Below are 27,292 nucleotides of genomic sequence, written 5' to 3' on the forward strand. Positions count from 1 at the left end.
AAGCTCACTGGTGTAGCTTTTTTCCCTCTTGCTTGTTCTCTTCTTCCTTTGCTTTCCTTCTTTCTTTCTTTGCACTGACTCACTGAACTTGTGTTCACCACTCCCTTTTCTTACCCAGATTTGTCTCATTCTTTCCCCATTAGTAGTCACTGTGTGGGAGGGAGTACCACATGTTGTTGGTCAGTTTTCTCCATCCTTTGTGGCTTCAGATTCTCTCCAGGAATCCTATGACCAACATGGGAACCAAGCGGTAATTACATTCCAATCTTAATGAAAAGACCATGTGTAAAGAGGTGTCCTCAAGGTTTGTTAATATATGGCTTTCAAGTGGGAAACTTTCTGATATCCATTTGAAGGGAATGGGATAAAAAAATCCTTGGGTGCTCAGAAGGTAGATCAAGGTGTATATTCACACTGCGGGGTATGGGATGTTAGAGGCATCTTGTTGACCAAGGGAATAATGCAGGAAGCCACGGAATCTTCTGCTATTATTGATGAATCCCTGCATTTTTTCCACAGCTGGAAGAGACATTAGAGATGAATGTAGTGCAGTTGTCCTCTTTTGCAGATGGAAAAACAGATGCAAAGAAGCTAAATGACTTGTCCGTAAAAACTGGGGTATTCATCGTCCAGCGTTTATTCCCAACACTGAATGTGGCTTGGGGGAACCACGGGCTCTTTGAAAACAGTGGAAGTTTGGCTTGAAGTGGAGGCTCCAGGTCTCTGAAACTGAAGGCTTCTGCAGTGCTGAAAAGTAGACTGAGGTTGGTAGCAGGTTGGATCAGGGACCGAGTTCACCAGAAGGGTCCTGTTAACTGTTGTGATCGCTCGGCGAGGTTCCCTTCTGAGAATCAGCTCACTGGGGACTGGCCTTTGACATTTGAAAAGAAGCCAACGTTTAATAATGAAAACATCTCCAAGTTTTCTTGTTCTTTTTCCCAGCCCTCACATCCTAAGTTTCGTTCCAGGCTTACTTTTCTTATCTCAGCACTATTTGTGTTAAGTTTTTATTGTTTACTCCAAGTCGGATGTCAGTATGAAGAAGCCTGGGAAATCCAGGAAGTGTCTGAGAGGCTGATGATGGGTTTTGGGTGCTTTTTAGGTGCATCTTTCACCCGACTCCTAGAACTGTGTATTCTGTTGTCACTGAAATGCTGTCCAGTGAACCAGTGGTTTGGCAGATATGAAAGGTTACCCATTAGTGGCTAGGGAGCAGCCCTGTAAAGTGATCAGACGGCCCAGAACAGGAAGTCAAGTGCAAACAGGATGTGCTTGTCTTTACTGTGACTTGTACGCCTGGATTTTGAAACTTGGTGTGGTTAATAAGTCAAGAGTTGAGCTTAGCTGAAGAGTCTCTGTTTCTGCTTTGAAAAGGAGCTAAGGCAAGAAGACCTATACTGCCCTTGCCTCAATAGAGGTGCAGATCTTTTTTTCTGGGGATCAGGTCACTCTTCCTGGCGCATGTGGTTCTTCCTAGCTTACACCAGATTGCATCTGTGTTTTACAAAATGAAACCCCTGAATTGACTGCTAATCTGTTACTTTTGATAGATGCAAGATTCACACTGTATTTGGTTGTTTATTTATTTTTTGATAACAATAGGAAATTTTAGCCTCTAAGTCACTTTTTAAATTACAGGTTCCTTTTATTGAATTCCAGGATTTCTAAATCTCCTTTTGAGTGTTTCCTGAGTTAGGTAGTTTACAAATAACCCCAGGGTCTTTTTAGTCTTTCAAAATTTCATTGAGTTTGGAGGCTGGATCTAATTGTAACTGCTGAACTGTTTTACACCTCGGCAACTTTCTGGAATAATTTGCTTGGGGGTCACTCAGCTGGTAAACAATCTTCGGAACTCCTGTTTTCTGACTCTCCATTCCTCATTGCTTCCCACTGTGGAATCTGCTTTATTATGTCTCTCTTGGGGTCTTTGTGGATTATTAAAAAATGCTTGAGTTATTTTAGAACAGCACCATTCTGGTGAACTAATGAGTTTAGGGCAGGTGAAGCTTTGGCTAATATTATTTTGTGTAACCTGTATCCTTTCCACATTGCAAAGAATACTGTCCTGCTACTTTGTATTGATAACTCCAGGAGCAGATGGATAAAAATAGCAGTACATCCCAACATCCATGAAAACAGCATCTCTTCCTGGTATCGGGATGGATGTCTGTTTTCTTGAGTCTGTCAAGGAGTGGTGAACATGAGGCAGTTTGCACTGTGTTGTGGGATATATAGGCAAAGAGTGAAACTTGAAGGCCGGGTAAGCACAGGTTTTCTTCACTAGGAGATAGTATGGAGTGAATACAAGGTTTTCTTTGTGGTTCTAGGTGAACTAGAAATCTGCATTTCTGCTTCTTGAGATAGATACTGGGCATTTCACATCCTGGAGTGAGCAGACAACATTTCAGAAACTTGGCATTATTTTCAGATGGAGACATCGAACCACCCAAAGGTCTTTAGGGGTTAGTCTGAATTTGTTCTGCCTTTATCCCCGAATCCCGTCTGACCTGAGTGCAGTACACAGTTGCAGAGCACCGGTTGGGGGAACCAGAAGTGTGTATCTTCCATTCCTCTCTGAATTTGGTTAACTGGGAGGTGTTGAGGAGCTAAGGGAGAAAAGTCTAAGCTGTCTCTGGGCTTTGGGGAAAATTGATAAATTCATTAGCAATTGGGTTGAATTGGAAGGAATGTAGCAGTGTAGGGCTGCACTTTAGATGGTTTTCCCAGGTAGCTCATTGGTGAGGAATCTGCCTACCAATATAAGGAGATGCAAGAGACGTGGATTTGATCCCTGAATCGGGAAGATCTCCTGGAGTAGGAAATGGCAAGCCACTCCAGTATTCTTGCCTGGGAAATCCCATGGACAGAGGAGCCTGATGGGCTACAGTCTATAGGGTTTTGAAGAGTCAGTGACTAAGCAGGCTGGCAGGCACTTCTGATAAACTACTTCTGACCACCTTGGAGACAGTTCTTCAGGGATTATAAATTAAGAGCTGGTGAGAGGGAACTGGAGTCATTTAGTTCTAAGGTATCAGAGTTTGTTTTTTGAAGTAGGGGATATAGCATATAAATTGTCACAAGTAACCTTAGAAAGATTTTCTTTAAATTATTTTATTGAGCACCTATTATGTACTAGGGTCCAGTGTAAATGCTTGTTATTTTAGTCCTTTCAATTACCATTTCAGTGAAGCAGGTTCTTGAGGAAATGAAGGTTTGAAGAAAGTAACAAGGAATCTTGGAGAAGGCGATGGCACCCCACTCCAATACTCTTGCCTGGAAGATCCCATGGACGGAGGAGCCTGGTAGGCTGCATTCCATGGGGTTGCTAGGAGTTGGACATGACTGAGTGACTTCACTTTCACTTTTCACTTTCATGCATTGGAGAAGGAAATGGCAACCCACTCCAGTATTCTTGCCTGGAGAATCCCAGGGATGGCGGAGCCTGGTGGGCTGCCATCTCTGGGGTTGCACAGAGTCGGACACGACTGAAGTGACTTAGCAGCAGCAACAAGGAATCTAGAGTCTGTTCTTTCCACACCCAGTACATTTGGTTACATCAAGTACATCATTTTGATACCAGACAGGATCCCTGTCTGGAAGTTCTGGCTTTCCCCAGGGCACAGGAGGATACAAACCCTCTCAACTGGTCCCTCCCTCTGTGAATGCTTTTCAACTTGATTACCAGTTTGTCAGTCCCAGTATCTAGTGAAAGCAAATTCTTCAGTCAGAAGGTGCAGAACAGCTTATCTGGTAAATTCTGTCCCCCGCACTGAGAGAACAAGGAGAAGCAGTCTTTTTCATCTTGATGGTCTTCCTCATCAGTTTTGATGGAAAGAAGCATCCTCAGTAATTAAACTGCAGATCCATTTATTCTGTTTTCAGTGTTGTTGAAGACTTCACTCTGCGCTGCTTTCTTCCCTGATTGACTCGCCCTTCGGGGCAGAATGCCCAGGCTGAAATGAAATGTGTGGGTTTCTCCGTCGCACTGTTCAGTCTGTCATCTCTCCTGAAAGCCGGGTGAAGAAGCAGCCATCTAATCGGTCAGACCCCAAGGGTGCTGTTTTGGCGCAGCTCCATTGGTTAGAATTACTTTCCCCTGAACTTCAGAGCAGATGCAGAGGTCCCTCCACAGATATGTGTCATCCACTAGTTGGAACCAGGGAGTTTCCAGGAACATTTATAACTTGTGGTTATTATGTATGTTTTTCAGTTGTTTACAACAGTCAGTTACCACTTCAGAAAAAGAACTCATTTGTTACTGGTGGGAAGTGAAACCCCTCTCCTCCTTCCCTTCTTGCTGTCATTGTGATCCTTTCTCCCCTTTAGACCCTGTGCTGTTCTGGTTCTTACCTGCCTTTTGTCCTGTTTCTGTCCCACCTGGCTCAGGCTGTGGGCTCAGTAGCGACAGGCAGACGTCTGCTTGGACTGTGTCTGCTCAAAGTCTGTCTCATTTTTTTTCTCTGTTATCTTCTCCGTGTGCTGTTTTCATCTTTGTGTGTATTTTTGCCGCTCCGTTTCAGCACCGTTTCAGACCACAGCCTCCAGGAGGGCACTGAGGTCTTCTTTGCCTTTAGATGGCAGGGGCGGGATGGAAGTGAAGAACGTGTCCGTCTTCCAGGCTCTCCCTTTCCGGTTTTTTAATGTGGTAATAACTGCCAGTTGTAACATTTTTCTATTACTTTTCGAAGGTCAGTCTGTTCCCGTTCTTTTTTCTTTTTTTCAAGTAATCTTAGCAGACGCCTAAATTATCTTCAGCATGTGTGAGGTAGGCACGTTATCATGAGAGCTTTCCTTAAAGGGACTGCTGTGGTTCTATGGGTTGAAAACCTGTCATTTGCTCACTACCCTGGAATTACGATGGTGGAGTTTTCAGGAGCGAATGTTTGTCCCTTCCCCCCAGTTTTGAAAGCCCTGGTGCTGTTATCATTAGTCAGACTTCAACAAATACCTGATGATCACATTTGCCTGGCACTGAGGCTGGGAATAAAGCTATAAAGTGACTCGCTTTTGTTTCCTGTTTCACTTTCTGCTCCCTAACCACGGGAGACGGACACTCTAGAGAGAATCATACAAACCATCAGCCAGGTGCTTTACGCGGCGCTTCCGCAACACTCACCCTCTGAGAATGCACTCGCCGTGTCGCGTGGGGACCATGCCTGGTTTTGTCCTTTTGGGATCACTAGCGGCTGGACGAGGGCTGAGCAGATGAATGCGCGACAGTTGTCAGGAGGCGTTCAAGACTCTGTGAGAGCACAGTTGGGGCCCAGAAGGTTCCCCTGAGGAAGTAAGTGCCGCTGGAGGAGGCAGGGTGGGAGCAGGGTCACCGGGGCTGAGAGAGGGGCTGGGAGGAGGGTCCTGGGGGCTGAGAGAGGGGCTGGGGGGAAGGTCCTGAGGACGCCGTAAGCTTGGCGTTTGGGGAACTGATGGCGTAGCAGGGTAGCTGGGCCCCAGAGCACCAATGACTGGTTTTCATTTATTCAGTGGTTACCAGTGAAAGCACTTCTTAAAAGGAAAGTTAATAGAGCATTGGTTGTACTTGAGACAATAAAGTCAGACAGCCCTCCGTCCTCCACGGGAACAGCACAGGTAGGCAAGAGTAGAAACTGAAACACATTCCAAATGTCAAGGAAGAGCTTTATCTTCAGGAAGTGGATGTCTGTGTGACGCAGTGGTGCCCAAAAGTGGTAGTGAGCAGGAAATGAAGATGACTTTCTGGACGTGTGAATTAAAATTCTGGCTTCCCGGGGAGGGTTTTTCTGTCTGCGGTGCCTCTCACAAGGCCCTCGAGTGGGGAAGGTTGCCTTGGTGCTTAGGTGCCCGTTTGGGCATCCCTGGACGGGGGCAGCATTTGGTGTGATGGACTTCTCCCCACTGCCCCCTTGAGAGGCTGTCCGTCATCTTCTCCCGGCCGACTGTTAGTTGATGGTTCACCTCCCTCTCCCAGTGCACAGGCCCTTGAAGCCCTGGTGCTCAGGGTGGGGAATGTGGATGGTGAGAGCAGCCCCTCACCCCACTTTCTGTAGGACCACAGAGGACTCAAAGAACCTGAACTTACATCCGGTCGCCGTCTACTGGTGCGACCCTCGTCCCTCTTGAGCCCAGTGTTCATTTACAAAATGAGCATTTCAGTTCTGATGTTTTTGGCTGCATTATTGTATTAAATGAGACACGAGATGGAAATATAACAACTCACTTGGCTCATGTTAAGTATTCTGTAGTGTTTTTACCTTTTCCTTAAAAAATAAAAATTTCTAGGATCATCTGAGGAGGGACTTCAGGACCCTTGAATCTGAATGCCTCCCTCCAGCTTTCCCCTTGCCTGTGCCTCAAATAACAGCACAGGCAATTCTCTCTCCCACCCAAGCTTTTTTTTTTTTTTTTTTGGCTGTGTGGTGCTGGCATGCAGGATCTTAGTTCCCTGACCAGGGACTGAACTTGTGCCTTCAGCAGTGAAAGCGCAGAGTCCTAACCACTGGACAACCAGGGAATCTCCTCACCAGAAGCTTTGATCATTTTTGTACTGAAGTGTAATGTGGGGATTGGAGGAGAGGGGAGCCAGACCCAGGTGCCTTGGAAGGACGTCTTGGTGTGGATGCAGGCTCCGGAAGTGGTCTGAAGAGAGGCACACTCTCGATCCCCATTAGTTCCATGCCTTATTCTAGTGTCCGCCGTTCAGTGAACGGCTAATGCTGCCTTCCGCCCGTTATGCGAAACTGAAAGCCCAGTAAGATCTGCTCCTTCCATACTGAGCACCTACTCTGTCCAGCCCAGGAGGTTCAGGCAGTTCACTGCAGTTCATTGCAGTGACACTCAGAGAAGCAGCTTCCTCAAGCTCCTTCCTTTCCTCACTGCTAGGGTTTAAGGTCAGGTCTGACTGAGTCTGGGCTTCCCAGGTGGTCCAGTGGTGAAGAATCTGCCTGCCAATGTGGGAGACGCAGGAGACATAGGTTTGATCCCTGGGTCAAGAAGATACCCCCAGGGAAGGAAATGGCAACCCACTCCAGTATTCTTGCCTGGAAAATCCCATGGACAGAGGAGCCTGGAGGGCTATGCTGCATGGGGTCGCAAAGAGTCGAACACAAGTGAGCATGCACGCACACATTGACTGAGTCTAAAACCAAAGTAAAATGTAGTTGGTAAGTTTATTTTTTTCATATATATACTTTTACTCTTCTGTTTTCTAAAAATTCAGCCCGAAAGGAGAATTCTTATCTAGGAAATGCATTTTCCGTTACCCACATCTAAAGGACTGCCTTGGAGGATGGAAGACCCCCGTTAGCTTTGGAAATGTTCCAGCCTTGAAGTGTCTCCTGTTTACGTCCAGCCCGTATACCACCTCAGCAGAGTTGTTGCTCCCATTCAGGTCTTGAAGTTCTAAAGTTGCACAGGATACTTGTCTCCTCTGTGACTTAGGTGTTCTGAGTTCTTCATTCTGAAATAAACATCTCAGAGATAGTCCCAGTACCACAGAGAACATGCTTCCTCAGCCCGTGCCCAGCGAGGGAGAGCAGTCTAGTGTGGTGAGCCCCGCAGGGTGCCTGCTTACAAGTGCACAGCACCCTATTTTATGCCCATTGTGTTGTCAGCAGCATTTTAAATCTTTCCCTTCTGAGATGGACCCCAGTCAGGCAGGTTTCCTGGAAAATTCCACTTGCCACTCCAAGATCCTGTTTTTTTCACATTAAACAGTTTTTGAGGGAATTCGAGTTTCTTTCCACACCAACTTCTTTTTTAAAAATTAGCAGCCTTCCAAGCTGAGAGATGATTTTAAACTTCAGGTGAGTTCTCTAGATAATGATCATGTCTTTGTTGTGTGGGTGATGTGATAGCTGTGTCAGAGGCCCCGTCCAGCCCGGTCCCTTGGGCCGTGGGGAACTCGGGCTTTGTGTGACCAGAGGGAGTGAGGGACATTGGGATTGCCAGCCAATAATCGCCATTGGACAGCCTGGCTGTTGCCATTTTACACTTGTAATGACGTGTAGTTCAGTGACCATTTATTTTGATTTGCTATTTGTGGAGCACGTAGTGTAGGTTGGGCACTTGGTTATTTCTCATCCCTGTAGTTACCAGCAGGGGAGGTTACCCATCTCATACAGGTGAGAAAACAGACTCAGAAAACTTAAGGAGCTTGTCCAAGGCAAGCTACCTTTTTTGTTGTTGTTTCTTTTTTAAGAAAAAATACTTATTTTTTGGTTGCACTGGGTCTTCGTTGCTACACTCGGGCTCTCTCTTGTTGCGGAGAGCAGCGCCGTCTCTCCAGCTGTGTGCGCAGGCTTCTCATCACGGTGGCTTCTCTTACTGAGAAGCACAGACTCTAGGCAGGCGGGCTTTAGTAGCTGTGGTATACAGGCTTAGTTGCTGTGAGGCCTGTGGAATCTTCATGGACCAGAGATCTAACCCATCTCACCTGCACTGGCAGGTGGATTCTTACCCAGTGCCCCAACCAGGGAAGTCCTGTTTCTTTTTTGCTTTTTAATTTCTTTGCCTCACCGTGCAGCATGTGGGATCTAAGTTCCTTGAGCAGGGATCGAACCCGTGCCCCCTTCATTGGAAGTGTGGTGTCTTAACCACTGGACTGCCAGGGAAGGCTCATGAAAGTCAAAGTTGCTCGGTTGTGTCTGACTTTTTGCAACCCCATGGACTATACAGTCTGGAATTCTCCAGGCCAGAATACTGGAGTGGGTAGCTGTTCCCTTCTCCAGGGGATCTTCCCAACCCAGGGATAGAACCCAGGTGTCCTGCATTGTGGGCGGATTCTTAACCAGCTGAGCCACCAGGGAAGTCCAAAAGCTATCTTTGTTTTTGATAAAGGACTTTGTTATAGTCACCTTATATCACTATAAATAATGGCAAAATGCTTTGGGCCCTAAGGAGAGATAACTAGTCCTTGTCTCAGGCTGTATTGATAAAGTATGGATTATTTCTCCATTTGTTCATTCTGCAAGTTATTTGGGGGCCTGCTATAAAGTAGCCCTGTGCTAGCTGACATGGATAGAAACGTGAAGACAGATGAGGTTCCTGCCTTTGGAGTTTACACTGTAGACAGACAGATGTAACTACAGATTATGATCATTCTCCTGAAGGAAACCGAAAGGGCACTGAGCAAGTGGGTGACAGGAGGACGCCTCCAAACAGGTGCCATCTGAGCAGAGACTGCGGTTGGGAAGGAGAGTAGTAGCAGGGGAGCAAGTGTGGGTCCCGAGGCAGGAGTGAGCCTGGCGTCCCTGAGGAGCTGAAAGGCTGGCCTGTCTTTGACTTTTATGTAAATAGAATAATTTAATGTGTATTCTTTTGTGCCTGTCTTCTTTCTGTCAGCATTATAAGATTCATCTCCAACCCATTGCATAGAGCAGTAGTTTCATTCTCATCGCTGTCTGAGTAGACCTTTTTGTCCTTTCTACTATGGATTGATGTTTGGATCTTTTCCAGCTTGAGGCTCTTACAACAGTACTGCTACAAACATTCTTGTATACTTCTTTTAAGAAACATGTTTCCGTTTGGCGTATACCTGCAAGTGGAATTGCAAAGCCCTGTGTGTGTAAATCGGAGAAGGCGACGGCACCCCACTCCAGCATTCTTGCCTGGAAAACCCCATGGATGGAGGAGCCTGGTGGGCTGCAGTCCATGGGGTCGCTATGAGTCAGACACGACTGAGCGACTTCACTTTCAATTTTCACTTTCATGCATTGGAGAAGGCAATGGCAACCCACTCTAGTGTTCTTATCTGGAGAATCCCAGGGACGGGGGAGCCTGGTGGGCTGCCGTCTGTGGGGTCCCACAGAGTCGGACACGACTGAAGCGACTTGGCAGCAGCAGCAGCAGTGTGTGTGTAAATATGTGTGTTTCCCAAGGGGTGGTGCCAGTTCACTTTTCTGCCAGCCGTGTTAGAGTTCCAGTTACTCTGTATCCTTGTCAACACTTGCTGGTATCTGTCGTTTCCATTTCAGCCATTCCAGTGGGTGTTCGGTGATAACACTGTGTGGTTGTAATCTGTACTTAAGACAGGGAAGAGTCTTTTGAACTGGGAGGTCCTGGACAGTGCCTGTATGCCAATGCGAAATCTCCAGTGGAGGTAGAAAACAGGCGCTCAGAGGGGAATGGGCGGCAGGGCAGACAGACTGTTTTTTTTAAGTTTATTTATTTAGGACTGTGCTGGGTCATCACTGTGGGCTTTTCTTTACTTGCAGTGGTTTCTCTAGAAGTGGGCTCTTCTCTAGTTGTGGTCTGCAGGCTTCTCACTGCGGTGGCTCCTCTTGTTGCAGAGCACGGGCCCTAGGGCTTGGGGGCCTCAGTAGCTGCAGCCCCTGGGCTCTGGAGCACAGGCCCAGTAGCTGTCGCGCACGGGCTTCGTTGCTCCTTGGCATGTGGCATCTTCCCAGACCAGGGATCGGACCTCTGTCTCCTGCTTTGGCAGGCGGAGGGAGTCTTTACCACTGAGCCACCGGGGAAGCCCTGATTTTTTTTTTTTTTTTTTTTTTGCGAGGGTGGGGTGGAATTGAGAACACTTTTCTTGTGATTTACAGAGTGTGGGATTTAGGGTAGAAGCGACTTAGGTTCACATTCTGGCTTTACTATCTTCTGGGTATGACCTTTAGGTAAGCAAGTTACTTATGTTCTCTGAACCTTGGTTTTCTTACCTGAAAATGGGACTAGCTAACCTGCCTTGCCAGACTCTTGTGAGGACCATATGAGATAACACCAGTTGCTGCCTAACCCAGCTCAGTGCCTGGAGATGAGACTTAGTCCTCCAGTGGAGAATGGTACTTTCTTCTTTACTTATTAGAAAATGTAATTACTTCTACAGTTATTTCAAAGAGGCATGGCTAAGCCATATTGATAGGTTTTTGTAGCATTTTCTTTCAAAGTCATTGCGGTTCTATGTTAATTGCTTTTTAAGGATAATATACAAGATGAAGCAAGGCCCATTCTATATTAACGATGCAGAACCTGGGGGTACTTTCCTTTCTACACTTAGTAGCATAGACGCTTTTGATAATTCTAGCAGTACGGTAGTGACAGCAAGCAAGCGAGTGAGTGAGTGTCGCTCAGTCGTGTCCGACTCTTTGCGACCCCGTGGACTGCAGCCCACCAGGGATCCATCCATGGGATTTTCCAGGCAAGAATACTGGAGTGGGTTACCATTTCCTTCTCCAGGAGATCTTCCCTACCCAGGGATTGAACCGAGGTCTCCCTCATTGTAGGCAGACGCTTAACCGTCTAAGCCACCAGGGAAGTCCGATAGCAAGCAAACCACCCTCAAGAAACTGGAGATGATTCTATAGGGCTTGCAACTAGCCATTTTCTCATTTGCTGTGTCTGAAAGTGAAAGTGTCGTTTGCTTGCTGCTGCTAAGTCGCTTCAGTCGTGTCCAACTCTGTGCGACCCCAAAGACTGCAGCCCACCAGGCTCCTCTGTCCCTGGGATTCTGCAGGCAAGAACACTGGAGTGGGTTGCCATGTCCTTCTCCAATGCGTGAAAGTGAAGTCGCTCAGTCATGTCTGACTCTTAGCGACCCCATGGACTGCAGCCTACCTGGCTCCTCTGCCCATTGGATCTTCCAGGCTAGAGTACTGAGGTGGGTCGCCATTGCCTTCTCCGGTTGTTTGCTTAGATGTGTCCAACTCTCTGTGACCCTGTTGACTGTAGCCCGCCAGGCTCCTCCGTTCATGGAATTCTCCAGGCAAGAATACTAGAGTGGGTTGTCATTTCCTTCTCTGTGGGAATCTTCCTGACCCAGGGATCGAACCCCAGTCTCCTACATTGCAGGCGGATTCTTTACCATCTGACCCACCAGGGAAACAATGTCAGAAAAGTACGTATTAAAAAAATGAAAAATACTTCTTTGAGGATAGGGGCATTTTAATTAGGTTTTTTTTCCAGAGGGTTTTTACAATGTCTTTTTTAAAAAATATAAATTTATTTATTTTAATTGGAGGTTAATTACTTTACAATATTGTATTGGTTTTGCCATACATCAACATGAATCCGCCACAGTACAATGTCTTATATAGTGCGTTCGAGAGGACTTCCTGGTAGTTCAGTGGTAAAGAATCTGTCAGTTGAGGAGACATGGGTTCAATCCCTGGGTCAGGAAAATCCCCTGGAGGAGGAAATGAAGACCCACTCCAGTCCTGTTGCCTGGGAAACCCCATGGACAGAGGAGCCTTGCGGGATACAGTCTGTGGAGTCGCAAAGAGTTGTACACGACTTAGTGACTAAACAATGGTGACAACATACAGTGGGTTCACTGTATCTTAATTCCAAGATGTGGCTGTCTGTGTATCAGGGTAAAGCCTGTTTTTGCAGAAGTACCTTGGCTCACAGAGCAGTTAACTAAACTTGAAAGAAACTGGATGAGAACCTTGGGGACCTCAAGTGTAATGCCTTGGATTTTGGTGGGTTAGCAAGATGGTTGTGAAGTTGCATTGCAAACTTGGAGATTTTCCTCGGATACTGACATTCTGACCCTTCTCTCCATGGGAGAGCCCATGGCCACCCCTGATCCCACTTAAAATCGTTTGTGTTGGGTGGGCGGACAAGTGGAGAAGTGATTGTTTTCAAATTACTCAGGATTCTAGGACTTCACAGGGACAAATCACATGATCTGCCTTCTCACCTCTAACTGGCTGTACTCAGTCTGCCTGGAATAGGTCATTTATCTTACCCTGTTGTTAGCACTGTTATTTTCCTGTTCAACAGGGTTTGGTCTACCAAGCTGACAGAACCCCATGTGCCCGCTAGCCACTCTTGCCTTAGACCACAGGGTTCTCCACAGGGAATGCTACATTTTCTTATTCACCCCAGCCCTACAGCTCCCACCTTTTTTACCCTTTAGGCAAATTGGAAGAGGAGAGCCTGGTAGGTTTCAAACAAACTTAGTAAAAGAGCAGTCAGACTATATTTGAAAATTAAATTGCCAAGTCCATTTTTTTTTCTGAAGAGGGCGAGGGAAGTTGGGGAAGGAATTTTCAAGCCCTTAGCAAAGATTAGGTGACATGGGTTCTTTGCAGATTTTCTTTGCAGATCAGGAGGAAGCTTGCAGATGACAGAGGGAGATTGTTCGAAGCTGTCAATGTAGGGAAAGTTCCTTTTATTGTGTATGGGGGTATAGCTGATTCACAGTGTTGTGCTAGTTTTAGGGGAGCAGCGAAGGGACTTGGCCAACCACATACATGTATCCATTCAGGGAGAATTCTGTTTTATTTTTGGGGGAAAATTCTTTGTCTACCCCACAGGTGGTTCCACTTTCTGTCTTTAAGGACCGTAATTGGATGCCACATGTGTGTCTCTGTTAAGAGCTGAAGGATGAAACATATTCCCCAGAGAAAAGTAAAAGTTGTGTTTGGCAGTGTTAAAAAGATAAACCTTTTGCTTTCCCTTCCTGAAATAACCCTGGGTATAGTTGTTATTTGGGCTTCCCTGATGGCTCAGCGGTGAAGGATCTGCCTGCCAGCACAGGAGTGTGTGTGTGTACTTAGGCATGTCTGACTCTTTGGTACCCCGTGGACAGCTCACCAGGGTCTTCTGTCTGTGGAATTTTCCAGGCCACAATACTGGAGTGGATTGCCATTTCCTCCTCCAGGGAGTCTTCCTGACCCAGGGATCAAACCTGCATCTCTTGAGTCTCCTGCATTGGCAAGTGGATTCTTTACCACTAGCGCCACCTTGGAGAAGGTAATGGCACCCCACTCCAGTTGTCTTGCCTGGGAAATCCCATGGACAGAGGAGCCTCGTAGGCCACAGTCCATGGGGTTGCTAAGAGTCGGACATGACTGAGCAACTTCACTTTGACTTTTCACTTTCATGCATTGGAGAAGGAAATGGCAACCCACTCCAGTGTTCTTGCCTGGAGAATCCCAGGGACAGAGGAGCCTGGTGGGCTGCCGTCTATGGGGTCGCACAGAGTTGGACACGACTGACGCGACTTCGCAGCAGCAGCAGCAGCAGCAGCATCAGCAGCGCCACCTGGGATGTAGAAGACGTGGGTTCGATCCCTGGGACAAGAAGATTCCCTGGAGGAAAAAATGGCAACCCACTCCAGTATTCTTGCCTGGGAAATCCCATGGACAGCGGAGCCTGGCGGGGTCGCGGAGTCCATGGGGAGGTGTCCATGCAGAGCAGTCCATGAGGTTGCAGAGTCGGATGAGACTTCGTGAGTAGACAGCAGCATCCTAGTTGTTATTTAGGCTTATGGCTTTCCATTTTGGCACAACTCTCATTAAGAAATGTGTCTTGGTATTTAAATACACGTCACAGAGAGTCGAAGCCTTGTCTGCTATCCTTGGTGAACCTGTTCTGTTAGGCCGGGCAGGCCTCAGTTATTTTTAGCACTGGAGCCTCTTCCCCAGTGACCCCTTGCCCACACGCCCACATCCCCAGAATGAGGCCACATTCTCCACCCACAAATGGGGCCTGTGGAGTAACCACGGGGCAAATTTCACATCTTCCCACAGAACCAGTTCCTTATAAGTGCAGCCAAATACTCAGACAGGCTGACAGCTTTTTCTTTCAGAGCTGCTCAGAGGAGGCAGTTGAGATTAGAGCCAAAGTTAAGAGGATGAAAATAGTGCTGAGGAAGACAGGTCCCCTTGACTCCCAGCTAAGGAAGAGCTTTCTTAGCTGTCGTACCCAGAGAGCTGAGCTGAGCTATATATATCATGCCTGATGGGGCCAGAGTCCCTGCGGGGGGGCAAGGACCTTGTGGAAATCACTTTTGGTCTCCCTGGGGCCAGCACCTCTGGTGTTTCCCATGCACTTGTAAAAGCACAGGAATTGAAACACTACACAGCTGGCCACCTCTCCACTTTTCCCTCCCAAATGGTACCTTACCCAGTGGGGTCTACCTGTGATGTGACCAAGTCCTTACCTCTTTCTTTTTTTTAAATTAATTTTTATTGCAGTATATAATTGCTTTACAATGTTAGTTTCTGCTGTACAGCAAAGTGAATTGGTTATCCGTATACATACAAGCCCTCTTTGTCACCACTGAGCATTGAGGAGTTTCCTGTGCCCTACAGTAAGTTCTTGGTTATCTATCTTATTGTTGTTCATTCGCTAAGTTGTGTGCAACTCTTTGTGACCCCATGAACTGCATCACACCAGGCTTCCCTGTCCTTCACTGCCTCCCTGAGTTTGCTCAAACTCATGTCCATTGTCAGTGATGCCATCCAACCATCTCATCCTCTCTTGTCCCCTTCTCCTCTTGCCTTCATTCTTTCTCAGCATCAGGGTCTTTTTCAATGAGTTGGCTCTCTGGCATGAGGTGGCCAAAGTATCTATTTTATGCATAGTATCAACAGTGTATATAAGTTTCAGTCTCCAGTTAGTCCCGCCCTTTGTTTTCTTCTTGTGGTTAAATATTTCATCCTTCATCTCTCTCTGCTAGTGCTGTCAGCTTAGCTTTGATTCCATCTGTCTTCACCCCTGCTCCAGTCTCTGGGGAAAGAGGTGACCTTTCTCCTGCCCAGGGGGAGTCCACCGCCATGTCTTGGTCACCTTTCTCTCCCTCATGGCCCTTGTTCCCATATTTATTGCCAGCTCCCCTTCCCTTCCTCTATCAGGTTTGAGTCTTTGCGGGGCTTCCTCTGTGGTCTCTGAATATGTCGGCCTTTCTCTTGAGGCCTGCTGCCTTCTCTCTTCCCTTCACTGTCAAAAGTTTCGAGAGAGAATAATTTATCCTTGGAGTCTGGCAAATCCTCACTTCTCACTTGCTTCCCAGCCTATGGTTATCCATCAGCTTCTCTCTTCCTAAACAGCTGGGGCATGGAGCACACTCAGTTTCCTAAAATTAGGTCCATCATGTTCCTCTGCGCATTCTACTCTCTGGGTCATTTGCCAGCGTCGAACATTTCTTTTTGAAATTCCAGACAGTCTTCCAGTTCTCTCACCTCTGAGAATGGTTCCTTCCTTTGCGCTGGTTGGTTCTCCGCTGCTTGCGCATTAGATCACATGTTCCTAAGAGCTCCCCCAGGCCGTCCTCTCTTCTGCCCCAGACGGTCTAACCATCTTCCTGCCCCTCTCTGGCTTTCGGTACTTTCCAGTAGGCGAGGATCCCCAAGCCTGTATCTTCAGCGGACGCGGTGCTGCGTGTACATCCGCAGGCACCCACAGGTACTAAAACTCAACTCAGAGTCTTAACTTGCCCCTCCTCCCGCAGACGTGCTCCTCCTGAGGGCTGTCGCTCAATCAAGGGTTCTACTCGCTCCCACTGTGTCACTCAGAGAGCTGGTCTCTTCCCCCCGCAACTCCGCCCCCCCCCCCCCCCCCCCCAGCCCTTCGGTTCATGGCCACATCCTGCTAAGCCTGTCGCAGATCTCTGTCCCTTTCTCTTCTGCCTGTATCCTCATATCTTGCTTCCCACCCGCCCCCTCATAGATTGGTCCTCCACACTGCTTACTGCTGTAGCGGCTGTGGCCTCAACCTTTAATGGTGTCCCGCTACCTATAGGATAAATTCCAGCCTCCTTACCAAGGAATACAAAGTTTTGTGGGTGGTTTTTTTTTTTTTTTGGCTGCTGTGGGTCTTTACTGCTGCACGTGGACTTTCTCTAGTTGCAGAGATCGGGGGCTACTCTCTAGCTGCGGTGCGCGCGGGCTTTTCGCGGAGCAGGGGCTCTAGGCACGCAGGTTTCCGTAGTTAGGGCTTGCGGGCTCTAGAACGCAAGCGCAGTAGTTGTGGCACATGGGCCCAGTTGCTCTGCGGCAGGTGGGATCGTCCCTGACCAGGGGTTGAACCTGCGTCCCTTGCATTGGCAGGCGGTTTCTTAACCACTGGGCCACCAGGGAAGGCCTGGAATAGAAGGTTTTGAGTGGCTGCTTGTTTACTTGCTGTACTCTCATCCATCCCTACCCTTACCTTTGACCCAACCAAGCATTTTGTAGTTTCTTTGATGTCCTGGTCCATGCTGTTGGTTTTTTTTTTTTTTTTTTAAAGTCTTTTTGCTCTTGACTTTCTGGCCCATAGTAGTGTTACTGAGCAGGGTTCTTGGTCTCCTTAATAGAAATTGATCAGAGACCAGACAAGAAATCCAAGCAAGGCTTTTTTAGGGCCCCTGCTGCAGCAGGGGTCAGTGAGACCATGCAGCAGGTTACCTTGCCTGCTTGCTGAGGGGCATGTAGAGCTCTTCCTTCAATGGGTGCGAGTAGGGAAGGGTGGCTCCTGGGCTGGAGGGGTGGCGTGGGTGGTTGCCCGCCCGTTGGGTGGCATTGTGCGCAGAGGGCAGGCTCAGTGCCCTGCGTTTGCTCCCAGCTCTTCAGCAGTGGCAGTTGTGTCTTTGGTCTTTTTGTGTCTTGTTGCCCATAATTTGCCCCAACACATGCACAAGGTTATTTTTAATCCCTTACAGTTTCCTTTGTATTTTGTGGTTCGAGGAGATGTTTATCCTGGCACAGGCATTGCGACAAAGGGTCTCATGTCCCAGCTTGTCTCAATAAGGTCTGTCTTCCCTGGTCACTCCTCCACCCCGGAGGAAGGAGCTGATCACTGTTCTCATCTTTGTCATCCTTTCCCTGCTCCCCTCACTCCCCCACCCCCCTCACTCCCCCACCCCCCAGCTTCCCAGGTGCTCAGTGGGTGAAGAATCCGCCTGCACTGCAGGAGATACAGGAGATGTGGGTTTGATTGCTGGGTTGGGAAGATCCCCTGGAGGAGGGCATGGCAACTCACTTGAGTATTTTTGTCTGGAGAACCCCATGGACAGAGGAACCTGATGGGCTACAGTCCATGGGGTTAGACACTGCTGAAGTGACTGAGCATGCACACACCCCCTTGCACTGTGCAGACCTCTGTTAAAGCACCCTGAAATTTCAGTGTTTGGTTTTACATTTCTAATTCCTGTATTAGACATGAGCTCCATGAGGGCAGGCGCTCGATCACACTCGCCTAGCACAGCAAAGCACTGGCCCCTCTAAAGGCTGCAGGCACAGATGAGCGGAGGTCCTGACAAGTTTAGTGAACCACCCACAGCCTTGTCTCCAGGCTGTTCTGCTACTCCCCTCCCCCTACCTCATTCTGTTAATTGACACATCCTGCTGACTCTGTCAGAAATCTGTCCACATTTGGGACAAGCCTGGAAAGCCAAATGGTAATTGTGGTGAAATCACAGGGTTTAAGTTAAAAAAATATATACTTATTCACTTGGCTGTGCCGGTTCTTAGTTGTGACACACAGGATCCTGGATCTTCATGGCGGCATGGGGGATCTAGTTCCCAGACTGGGGATCAAACCTGGGCCCCCCTGAGTTGGGAACGTGGAGTCTTAGCCGCCGTACGGCCAGAGAAGTCCCTCTAGGCTTACTTTTTACCTGCGCCTTCCCAGAGAGATTGCAGTGAAAGCATGGTTGCAATGCTAGTGACGGTCACTGAGGTTCATTCAGCGCGTTACAGACTGAAGAATGTCCAGCCGAGAAAAGTGAAGCCCAGAAAGGCTGTGACTCGTTGGCAGTAGGTAGTAGCCCAGGTCTTCTGGTTCCAGGTTTTATGATCTTTGTATTATTCCACACTGTTTCAGATGTTTCCATCAACATCTTTTTTGGGGATTTTTTTAAGGTCTTTTTCTTATATTTTTTCAAGAGTAATGTTATGTATTTATTTTTGGCTGTGCTGGGTCTTTACTGCTGAGCGGGCTTTTCTGCAGTTGTGGCGAACGCGGGCTGCTGTCTAGCTGCTGTGTATGGGCTTCTCTCTGCGCGGGCCTCTTGTGGACCCCGGGCTCTAGGGTGTGCAGGTTGCAGTAGTTGCAGCTCCCAGGCTCGAGAGCACGGGCTCAGTAGTTGTGTTGCGCAGGCTTAGTTGCCCTGAGGCATGTGGGATCTTCCTGGATCAGGATTGAATCTGTTTCTCCTGCATTGGCCAGTGGACTTTACCCCTGAGCCATCAGGGAAGCCCAACAGGTGATTTTTTTTTTTTTTTGGAAGAGTTACAAACTTCCTCTTTCAAAGGGCTAATACTCTGCTGTTGCCTCCAGTCTCTTGCCAACAAATAGCTCGCTTATTTAAGTGCTCTTGGCTGCGTTATACCATGTGAATTCATAAGGCAGGTTAGGTCCCTGTTTTCTGGGAACTGAGAGTCTTGAGACGAGTCACAGTGAGCCAGAGGGACATGTTTTTGATGTGCAGGAAACAGAATGCGTGTGTGGCTAGTGAAGCTTTAAATACTGCGATTCATTCATCAGGAGTCCTGGTTGAGCCGCCCATCTGCCAGGGACTGCATGACCGCCATAGACCCTGCTCTCGGGGTCACAGGCAGGCAGCCGAGACAGGTGCTAATGGGACATGCCTGCAGAAATGAATGCATGTGTTGGAGGCAGTGTTAGGAAGCTGGGAAGACTCTGGAGTAATCATGAGGTCGAAGGTCATATCTGCATGAACCAGGAAGCTCTTCACTGTCCTCGGCCTTCCTCTTTTCCTCTTAAAAAATAACTAAGGTGGAACCAGTGGCTTCTTAGTTCCTTCCAGCTCACTATGGTCTTTGAACTCCAGTCTAACAAAGGCACTTTCAGTGAGTAAGGAGGCAGAGCTGAAAGTACCCTTCTTTTGTGTGAGCTGATTATGAATGCGCTACATGTTTCATTCATTATCCCCTTGAGTGGAGAGTTCAGGCCTACAAGGTCACCCTGACTGCCTTGGTCTACTGAGAACAGCACATCTTACTTTATCACAGCAGCAGTTGGCATTTTAGTGGAACCCCTCGTAATGTTTAGTTTATTCTGACATTTGAGAGAGTGGATCCTCTTTGTTCGGTGATCTCAAAAAATGCATCAACCCCCTTGCCCCTAATTCCTGTATTTGATACTTAGAATGGGAATAATAACCCAAAAGTTCTTATGAAGTCCGCAGAGGCACTGATTCAGCAAGGAAGCCGATAACTGTGGAGTGTCTGCTTTGTGCCCAGGACTGATGTGAATAAGTGGTCCCTGCCCTCAAAGAATGGATGGCCTAGGCGTAGAAAAAAGCATAAGTATTACAGGTGCCGTGGTGGCAGCTGATGTCGAGTCGGAGGCACACATGTAAGAGCTGTCAGCGAGTTCTGCTGGCTGGTGGGCGTGGAAACCAGGGAGCACCGTAATACAGGGGAGAGAGTGTTAGGTGGGGGGTCAGAAGAGCTGGGCTTTCCAAATCTCAGTTCTCTGTAATTAGGTATGACGCTGATCCCTCTGAGCCTGGGTTGCCTCATCTAAGTAAAGGAAATACTGATCCCTCCACCTCATGTCAGTCTGAGTGTGGAAATGCAGGATAGAGTTCTTTCTGTCTGAGCTCTAGGGGCAAGGTTATGTTCTTGAATGAGAGAGCTGTCAGGCCACGTGTAATCGCTAAGACAAAAGATGTTATTTGAAGTAAAGATCTCAGATGAAACCCAAAGAGACATCAGCACCCTTTCAAAGGTAGCAGGTTGGCTCGGCTGCTTGAGCTGGCCTGTCCTGGTGGGTCAGCTGTCTGTGTGTGCCTTTACTGGAAGGGCAGCCGAGGGGAGGTGCTGATGTGGCCCCTGAAAGCCCGTCCTCACCTTGCCTCCGGCGGCAGGTGTAGACCTATATGGCCCTTCACCTGTGCCCTTGGGGGTGGGAACCCAGTCGAGGTGTATTTTTTTAATTCTGACCTTTCTCCCTTCTCTTCCTCATATCAGATCTTATCATGTGGGCAGCCTGCTGCAACTGGTTTTGCCTGGATGGACAGCCTGAGGAGGCCCCACCGCCCCAGGGAGCCAGGACACAGGCCTATTCCAACCCTGGGTACAGCTCCTTCCCTTCTCCCACAGGCTCAGAACCAAGCTGCAAGGCCTGTGGGGCCCACTTCGCAAGCATGGCCAGGAAGGTGAGTGTCGACTTCTGGGCCTGCTCAGCCACTGTAGCCATGGGTCTTCGGGCAGGCCTCCCCTCCTTGATGCCTGCCCTTCCTTTGCCGGTGCAGAGCTGGCAACCCAGACCTGACCCGTCCTTCCACACGAGTATTAGAACTAACTAAGCAGAGGACTTCCCTAGAGGTCCAGTGGTGAAGACTGTGTGCTTCCAGTGCAGGGGGCATGGGTTTGATGCCTGGTTGGGGCACTAAGGGCTTCCCTGGCTGGTGGCTTAGCTGGTAAAGAATCCGCCTGCAATGTGGGAGACCTGAGTTCGATCCCTGGGTTGTGAAGATCCCCTGGAGAAGTGAATGGCTGCCCACCCCAGTATTCTGGCCTGGAGAATTCCATGGACTGTATAGTCCTTGGGGTTGCAAAGAGTCAGCACTAACATCCAAAATGAGTTGGAGCTAAGTTGAAACTTGCAAAGAGTTGGAACTAAGATCCAACATGCTGCAAGGTATGGCTGCTGCTGCTGCTGCTGCTGCTAAGTCGCTTCAGTTGTGTCTGACTGTGCGACCCCAAAGACAGCAGCCCACCAGGCTCCACCATCCCTGGGATTCTCTAGGCAAGAATACTGGAGTGGGTTGCCATTTCCTTCTCCAGTGCATGAAAGTGAAAAGTCAAAGTGAAGTTGTGTCCGACTCTTAGCGACCCCATGGACTGCAGCCTACCAGGCTCCTCTGTCCATGGGATTTTCCAGGCAAGAGTAAGGTATGGCTAAACGCCCCCCAAAAAACTAACCAAGCAAAAGCAAAGCATCTCGGCAGAGATTTGGACACAGCTGATCTGAATTCCGGAGAAGGCGATGGCACCCCACTCCAGTACGCTTGCCTGGAAAATCCCATGGACGGAGGAGCCTGGTAGGCTGCAGTCCATGGGGTTGCGAAGAGTTGGACATGACTGAAGCGACTTAGCAGCAGCAGCAGCAGATCTGAATTCAGATAGCAGCTCGGCCACTCGGCCACTTCCTAGCTGTATGACTTCACCTCTTGAGATTCATTTCCCAACTGTGAAGTGGGGATATCATAGTTGTATGTAAATCACATTTCAGTGTCCTGGGAATAAAGTGAGCTAAGCTGTTCAGGGGCCCGGCGCAATGCTTGGGGTGCGGCAGGCACTTGCTGTTCTATTCATTAGCTGCCGTCGTAAAAAGCCTGACTCTAGATGAACTTGTTCTTTTAATTGAAGGCAGTGCAGGGACATCTCAGATACACCAGGACCCTGACAAGGTGAAGACTGGAGCTTATTTATTTACTGTAGCCATGTTATTTAAAATGCATGACAGCGGTTTCCAGAGTAGGGGCAGGAAGTGAAATTGCTGGCTGGGCCAATGGTGTGCGTGGGTGTGGGCTTCCCCTCTGTCTGGGCAAGCGTACCGGGGGGCAGAAGGTGAGCCCTGACCTGGGAAAGAACTCTACAGAATGAGAAGTGTGCAGCCCAGAATGTGATGTTCCAGTGACGATAATGGGAAATTTGAGAAGAAAAAATACTTTCTAAACCATCTGCTGTGGGCCAGGGACTATTTTAAGTGATTTGTAGAGTTTTGGTTTCATTTAATCCTCGCAGTACCTCTATGATGTAGATTTTTTGTTTCAGGTTTCTTTTTGCCGTGCCACATGGCATTTGGGATATTAATTCCCCACCTGAGGATTGAATCTGCACTTGCTGCATTGGAAGCGCAGAGTCTTAACCATTGGACCCCCAGGGACGTTCTCTGATGTAGGTTTCAGGGGCCCTGACCTCCCACTTTACATATGAGAAACTAAGGCTTAAAGTTTAACAGTAAAAGGAAACTGTATCTGTCAAGTTCCTGACAAATAGCTTCCTAGACTTGAAAATACTCGTTCTTTCCCCTCTGCTTAGGTAGCGCCCCACAACTGTGTGGTTATTAAAAGGCAGAGCCAGGATTCAAACATATGTCTCTGGCTCTCAAGTCCTCCTGCCGAAGACAGCGTGTCAGACTTTCTGCAGCTCGCAGTGTTGACCAGCCACCCCTCTGTACCTGTAAGACGGTGGAGGATGGGCAGTTTGCCTCGTCGGTCGTATTTCGCCTGTGTCTCACTGCCATGCAGGGAAGGGAGCACACAGCCAAGCTCTGTTGTCATTTGCTTGGCTACCCCAGTCACTGAGAACTCGGCGGGAGAGGCTGCCAAAGCCAGGTGGCTGTGGCTCCGTGGGCAGGGGCGCCCCTCCTCTTACACATGGACTGAGGGGTTCAGTCCGAAAATGGAGACTGAGGTGGAGAGCAGGGGGAACTCAGGGCCATGCGGTCTCAGTGCTGCTGGGGGTGGAGACTGTGGATGGACTGAGCAACGGAGGTGATGGAAGGAGGGCCGTGGGGTCCTGTTCACGTGCCTGGCACCACGCTAGGCATTTCAGATGCGTGGTGTCCCTGCATCCTTACACCACCCCGTGACGTTATGCTACTGTTGTGTCTTCCCATTTAACAGAAGAAGAAATTGTCCTCCTTATCTAAAGCAGTCATTTCAAGGACTCGTTAAGCACATCAGAAGTCTGTTGGATGGCCAGAGCTTGTGCTGTTTTCATCGCTATGTTGTGAGCAGTGCTAGGAACGACCAGCAGAAGTGGCAAAGTAACTGGCAGGAAAGGAATATGGAAAACCCTTGTCTGAATGAAGCAGCATGGGAAATTCCCTGGTGGTGCAGCGGTTAGGACTCTGCACTTTCACAGTTCATTCACTCCCTGGTTGGGGAACTAAGAGCCTGCAAGCCATACAACACAGGCCAAAAAAAAAGCAGCAGCGTGAATTTGCAGCTTTTTTTTAAGGTCAGTTATACTCTGGAGTGGAAATGGAGAGAAAGCACAGAAAAGTGGTGATAACTTGGGGGCTCATCTGAGAGAATAGCATTGAAACATACATTACCATATGTAAAACAGGTCACCATTGGGAGTTTGACGCGTGGCTCAGGGCGGCCAAAACTGGTGCTCTGTGACAACCTGGAGGGTTGGGGTGTGGAAGGGTGGGGTACAGGATAGAGAGACAAATGTTTGCCTATGGCCGATTCATACTGAGGTACGGTAAAAACAGTCACAATATTGTAAAGTAATTATCCTCCAATTAAACAAACAAACAAACAAACTTGGGAGAATCAGGAGATCTAGCACGTTTTTGACGTTGGTCAGCCAGAAGAGAGAAAGTGGATGGATGAGGGGACCGGCCCCAGAAGAAAGAGGGATGGTTGGGTGGGGGTGGGAAGGTGCTTTATTTTCTTCATAGCGGTTTTCACCACCCAGCATACATGTGTTTGTGGACTGCCTGTCTTCTCAGATGATACACAGAGTAAGGGATTCTGCCGGTTTTGTCCACAAGTTTTTCCCAGTGTCTATCTAGACTGATATGATAGGTGGGCAATACAGTTTTTCGAATGAATGAATGAATGAATGGACTGTTGAGAAGAATTTGCAAAAGAGGAAGTAGATCAGAGAGTGTCTGCTTTCACTCTACGGCTGGCATTTCCATGCTGAAGAGTTTCACTGAGCGCCCGGTTCTGTCCCAGCAGCGTGCTAGCAGCTAGAGGTCACGCTTTTGTGGAGAGAGGGCCAAGACATAGGGCATTCCCCTGGGGAGCTTACTGTCTGGTTAAGGAGGCCCCCATTTACAAAGAACTAATGAGAGTCAGTTGTATAAGTTAAGTATTAGGGCACCAGGCACTGTTGGTAAATGGATCATTCTAGCCACGAAGGAAGGCTTGTTGATTGGCAAAGCAGTGGCCGAGGTAAAAGCACCAGAGGTGGAGCAGATGCAGGCTGGACCTGGGAAGAGTGCGTGGCCTGTTCCAGGGTGCAGGGGACTGGGGAGTGAGGGCAGCCAAGTTGGCCTCGGTAGTGAAGGACCAGGGCTTCTGCAGTAAGGAGCCTGTAGCCACCAGGCCACAAGGAGGCACTGAAGGGTTCTGGACAAAGCAGCGACCTGGCTGACCCTGTTTCAGGGAGCGGACATGGCTTCACAAGGAGGGAGGTTTGCTGGAGCCGTAGGAGAGGCGCTAAGGCAGCTCTTGCACACCAGTGGGAAGTTCCTAGAGCCTGGTCTGGGGGAGGCCGATACTGATCCAGGCAGCTTCTATCTGGCGATCAGCTCTTTGTGCCAGAACCCTGTGAAGGAGTGGTTGTCAACCCATTTTACAGATGAAAAAGAAGAGACTCAGACACAAAGGCACTTTAGCTACTAAGATACAAGGGCACGCGACTGACGAAGATGGATGAAATGGAGGAGGAGAAGGTCGAACTGAAGAAGGCGGGGTATCAGTCTGACTAAAATAAGGCATGACACTGAGTAAACTAAGGAACTCCAGGGACTTCTCTGGTGGCTCAGCAGTTAAGACTTTGCAATTCCACTGCAGGGGGTGTGGGTTTGAGCCCAAGTCAGTGAACTAAGATCCTGCAAGCTGCCTGGCATGGCCAAAATTAAAAAATAAAGTAATTTTTCCCTTATTTAGTGAAAAATAGATTATTCAGTATCTACGGTGTGTTAGGTGTGCCTGGGGTGGAAAGGTAAAGATGAAGAGAGTCATCCCTCCACAGCAGGGAGCTCGAAGGCTGACGGGAAGAGGAGGGCAAAGGCGCAGCTGTGTGAGGAGGCGGGAGGAAAGCTTCTGTACCAAGAAGAATTTTTTTTTTTTTTAAGTAATTGCTTATTTTTAGTTGTACTGGTCTTTGCAGCTGCGATTGGGCTTTCTTTAGTTGTGGCGAGTGGGGGCTACCTACTCTGGTTGCGTTGCTTGGGCTCCTCTTGTTGCGGAGCACAGACTCTGGAGTGCGGCCTCAGTAGTTGGCAGCACATGGGCTCAGTAGATGCTTCACTGCATGTGGAATCTTCCTGGAGCAAGGATCGAACTTGTGTCTCCTGCAGTGGCAGGCAGATTCTCAACCCCTGGACCAACAGGCAAGTCCCAAGAAGAGCTTCTGTAGGGGGAAAGGAAGTTCCAGTTGGAAGGTAAAAGATGGTTATTGGTACAATATTTTCTTGCCACAAGGGGACGAATTAATTTTGTGTAATTCACAGTGAATTCTGTGAATGTTAAGGATGTTTTCTCCTACGAGAGTTTTGCACTTGTAATTTCATGCTTAAGTGGATCGGCATCTTATCTCAAGGGTTTGGCATTTAACAGCTGCAAGCTTTCAAAATGTCTTTTCTTGAAGTGGTTGAATTGAAATGATGACATGGATGCTCTTGTCTCTTTTTCCTTTCTTCATTGTGGTCAGTATTTGCTGAATGCTCACTGGTACAAAGCCCAGCTAGCACTAAGGACTTTATATAAGAGAGGCCGTGAAAAATACGGAGCCCTGGCCTCCTAGAGCTTCCAGTCTCGGAAACTGCAGGACAGGACTGGCCGGAAGCGATATATCCTGCATGTGGTTTAGCAGCAGCCCTGATGGTTTTGGAGGGGGTTTGGCGCCCAGCCTCTTTAGTTGACCAACTGGAGGAAGGGGAGGATAGGGTGGCCTGGCAGGGAGGTTGTGTTTGTAGACATGGAGAGATAATCAAGTCTCAGAGTAGAAAGAGGGGGTGACTCCTCGGTCTTGGCCCAAGGGGAAGGGAACTAGAGGTGACTGTGTTACTGTGTGGGGTGCCTACCACATGCTGAGGTTCACTGTGCATTAGCTCATGTGGTACCTGAGCAGCCCTTCGAGGCAGGCTGAGCATCCGACTTTCATGCATCCGCTCGTCCTGTGGACCACGGGCTCTAGGCCCTGAGGCTCTAGAGAGCAGGCTTATTGTAGGCACATGGGCTTAGTGGTTCTGCGGCATATGGGAGCTCCCTGGACCAGGGATCGAACCTATGTCTCCTGCATTGGCAGGCAGATTCTTGGCCACTGAGCCACCAGGGAAGTCCTGAGAACCTGGCTTTGCAGGTGAGCATCTGAGACTCTAGGAAGTTGTCTGTTTTGCACAAGTTCCCCCAGCGGGGACGCAGCCAGCCAGGACTTAATCCTAGCGTGTCCCTGCTGCCCTTTCCCTCCCAGGAGGGGCTGCCTCTCGGCAGGACGGCAGGAGGAGGGCTGAGAACGTGGGCCTGGTCTGTGCCAGGGAGCGGGGCTGGGGTGGGGGTGGCAGAGGAAGGGTGGGTTGTCAGGGGGAGCCACACGCCGGCACCCCTGCCGGCCCCCATGCTCCGGGTGTCTCTGCGGGCACCCGGGCTCCCCTAGGTCGTCTTTCTCGCCACCTCACTACTCAGTGTGTACCATTTGCTGGAATTTATATTTGAGTGTTTCCTTTACTTGTTCTTCCAGCGTTTGTTGACAGCTGCTTTTTCCTTCTCCTTTGTTCTCTCCTGACTCTTCAAACTGGGGTTTTAGCCTCAAGTGAGCACTGGCTTACTGCTTCCTGTCGGGTGTGTTTCAGATGCCAGGACTTCAGAGCCTCTGGGGGGTTGGAGAAGCTGGGTGGGTTGCTGTCTTTGCTTTCTGATCTGGTATCCAGTACACTGCACACC

At 48.7% G+C, this 27,292-nt stretch overlaps 1 protein-coding gene across 4 annotated transcripts in view; it reads left to right on the plus strand.

The window, feature by feature from the left end:
• Positions 1-27,292, plus strand: part of RFFL (ring finger and FYVE like domain containing E3 ubiquitin protein ligase) — a 74,624-nt gene that overhangs the window by 33,799 nt on the left and 13,533 nt on the right. For 3 of the 4 annotated variants that reach the window (XM_052657385.1, XM_052657382.1, XM_052657383.1), the window contains one exon: positions 20,622-20,809. In XM_052657385.1, the coding sequence (XP_052513345.1) occupies positions 20,630-20,809 (180 nt within the window). In that variant the 5' untranslated portion in view covers positions 20,622-20,629. Of the gene's footprint in view, positions 1-5,060; positions 5,285-20,621; positions 20,810-27,292 lie in introns of those variants that run through there. The other variant, XM_052657384.1, reaches the window with a different exon arrangement.

The sequence above is a fragment of the Budorcas taxicolor genome, chromosome 19 (genome assembly GCF_023091745.1).
Source record: "Budorcas taxicolor isolate Tak-1 chromosome 19, Takin1.1, whole genome shotgun sequence".
Taxonomy (NCBI): Eukaryota; Metazoa; Chordata; class Mammalia; order Artiodactyla; family Bovidae; genus Budorcas; species Budorcas taxicolor.